We start from the raw sequence: 3,127 nt of genomic DNA on the forward strand, positions 1-3,127 counted from the left end.
AAAAGTTTTGGTATTAAAACCTACAAATTCATGTCTTGTTTGTATTTTCCATCTTGAGTTATCTCTCCAACTATTTCAATTTGCCCTTTAAATGTTATTCATCAGAAGATAAGGTCAATAACATCGGAAAAAAGTTTATTTGATATGAATTTATTTTCTAATTCATCAGAGATATCGTCTAAAATTTTCATTGATATGAATTTTTTATCGTCTACAATTTCAATTTTATTCATATTTTTAAAGCAACTATTTTTAACTAGGAATTTTTCGAAAAAAAAAATTATAATGAGCTTTGATTACCACTAGGGTTTTTATGGAAAATCATTGTTCCTGTGAAATACCAATAAGAAATATTCGAATTAGCATGATTACCATTCAGCGACATGAAGAATTCGACAAAAGTTATGCGATCAGAACCTACAAATTTTATGTCCTGTATGTATTTTCCATCTTGAGTTATCTTTCCATCTAATTCAATTTGTCCGTTAAATGATTAAAAAACGTCAGAGATATGCTCAATAACATTGGAAAAAAGAACACGTGATATAAATTTATTCATATTTTTAAAGCAACTATTTTTAACTAGGAATTTTAACTTTTATTGATGATATTTCTACATCAAATTTATCTAAAATTTCATTGAATTCTTCAATGGTTATGTTCTTATCCTCTCTCGATCTTTCGAAAAAAATGAATAATTTATTAAGATATGTATTTAAAATTTTTGTTTTCCTTTTATAATAAGCTTTTTGTTTTGATGTAAAACCTAAAGTAATCAAACCACAAGATGAAGTTTGAACGGCAGTGAACGAGGCTAATTGGGACGATGATTGGGAGCATTAATCCACCGGTTACGGCTGTTGCCACCGTTATCCCTATTGTTAAAACTGTACTTAATGTTTTGAAAACAGAATCGATTCTACTCCATGTTTTTCTACATTTGTTGAATTGTTTTAGTTTTTCTTTTAGTTCATTTTGTTTTTCTATCATGTAGTTTTGTCTACTTTCGAGTTCCATTTTTAGGTAATTAAATTAAGTGAACTTCTGATATAGCTGCTTTACTATTAACTGTTACAGTTACTAATGATATTTGTTCTTTCGAATCATTAATCTTATTCAGATGAACTGAAAATTTTGGTTTTTCAATAGAGACAAATATTTTAACAAATACATCATCTCTTATTAAAAAATTTTGATTTTGTTGACTTTTATGAATATCGAGTGAGGTAAATATATCATTATCAACAAAATATAGTTTTACGTATTCAAAGTCTGTTGCTCGTAAAAAAAGATATCTGCTTATATCTTTTTTTTGTGGTTCTGGATTTCTAATAATATTCATTGATGGTGGAGTTTCAGTCTCCAATAACATATCAAAATCACTCAATGTAAATTCATCTTTTTCATTATCTGGTATGATTAACATTCTAATCCTATCTATATATTGTCCATTCGTTTTAATTTCATGTAAGTGACTAATCTTGTTGTTTTTGTCGTTAATTTCTAATTCTTTAGTTTCTACATTTTTTGTACCATTGATAAACTGAAGAACTTTACGAGCGTTAAATTTATTAGATGATATTGAGTTTTGTCTGAAGAATAATGAATCAACTTTTACCTGTATAGGAAATGTTATTTCAATTGTAAGTTTTCCTCGAAATTTAAAAATATATGGATAATTAACATCAAAATTTTTTTTGGGAAGAATAGGATAATTTGGAGTAGAATATAGTCTAATATTTGTTGTAAATCCATATGTTTTATATCGATAGTCTTTTGATTTATCAATATTATCAGTAATAGAACCACTAGGAAAACCCAAAAATCTAAATGGAATATTGAAATAATATGATTCTTTCTTGAGAAACTTTTTTTCTAATGCGATTAGTTAATTCTCGTTGCAATTTGTCTTCACTTATATCTATTAGTTCTATTTTTTGCTTTGTAATCTTATCATCTAAATTAGATATAAATGAACTTAAATTTTGTAATTGAGTTTTATCTACTACATTGATTAATTGTTGTTGCGACTATTTGTTTTTGTATTTCACTATCATCACTAAGTTTACTTTCTAATGCAGATAATTTGTCTTCACTTATACCTGGATTAATATTGGCTATTAGTTGTTTAAGATCTATTTTTTGCTTTGTAATCTTATCATCTAAAGTTTGTAATTGAGTTTTATCTACTACATTGACTAATTGTTGTTGAATAAAATTTTTTAAACTTGTTACTTCTTGTTGTAATTTAGTATCATCAATAAAATCTTTATTATTTAGTTGACGTTTGAAGAATCTTTTCACATCGCCTATTCTTTCGTTTAAATGGTTTTTATTTACTTCAATTAAATTTAATTGTTCAATTAAATATTTCTTGTGAATGGCATCATTATTGTTTTCCGGAGACTTTAAATTAGTTATGCTAAAATTGTTCATATCTAAATCACCTTGAAGAGTGTCTCCGATTTGATCCAGGAAGTAAGGTTTGGCTTTATTTATCCACGCTGTTGTGTTAGGTTTTTTGGTTTCTAAAGATAAAGAACCTAATCCAAACTTATTCGCCATTTTTATTAAGTTAAATTTATTATAATTTCTTCGAATTGTTTTCCTAAACTCAACTGATATAAAACCCAAAGTGAAAGCTGACCACAAAACTTTTGTCCCGGTAATTGAATTTGAAATGTCGAACATTTGATTGGTTTATTAGTCAATTGGATTATCTCTTCAGTGGGTTCTAATCCATAAGAATCGAAGAAATAAAAGTCAAAGTCTTTGTACAAAGCAGAATGATGAACTCCTTTTTGATCGGAAGTATGTATATTTGTTATAGCGTAAAATTTACCTTTCTTAACCTTATTTATTTCATCTCTCATACAATAATAAAACGGTGATATATTTAACTCATTCGCCCATCTCATGAGTTGAAAGTTTGTGGTTGTATCGGTTCCATATTTATCGAGAAATTCATTCATTTTTAAAAGTCGGTTTTTTTTAAATATATACGTAGTTTGTGTTTGAAAAAACTTGTATTACATTCTGATAAAACACATTCAATAATATTTTGAACATAGATTTGCATTTAAATTTAAAAAATTTAAAGCGTAAATGCTTGTCTACATCTCTTAAT

The 3,127-nt window shown here is 26.6% G+C and overlaps 1 protein-coding gene across 1 annotated transcript; it reads right to left on the minus strand.

Annotated features, from left to right (window-relative positions):
• Positions 1-1,027: 1,027 nt before the first annotated feature.
• LOTGIDRAFT_174983 (hypothetical protein) lies at positions 1,028-2,565 on the minus strand (the record flags this gene model as incomplete). Its single annotated transcript, XM_009055076.1, has 2 exons — positions 1,028-1,653; positions 2,103-2,565. The coding sequence occupies 2 exons, from the start codon at positions 2,563-2,565 to the stop codon at positions 1,028-1,030; spliced, it is 1,089 nt and encodes a 362-aa protein (XP_009053324.1).
• Positions 2,566-3,127: the final 562 nt, after the last annotated feature.

Source organism: Lottia gigantea (genome assembly GCF_000327385.1).
Source record: "Lottia gigantea unplaced genomic scaffold LOTGIsca_230, whole genome shotgun sequence".
In the NCBI taxonomy this organism is placed as follows: Eukaryota; Metazoa; Mollusca; class Gastropoda; family Lottiidae; genus Lottia; species Lottia gigantea.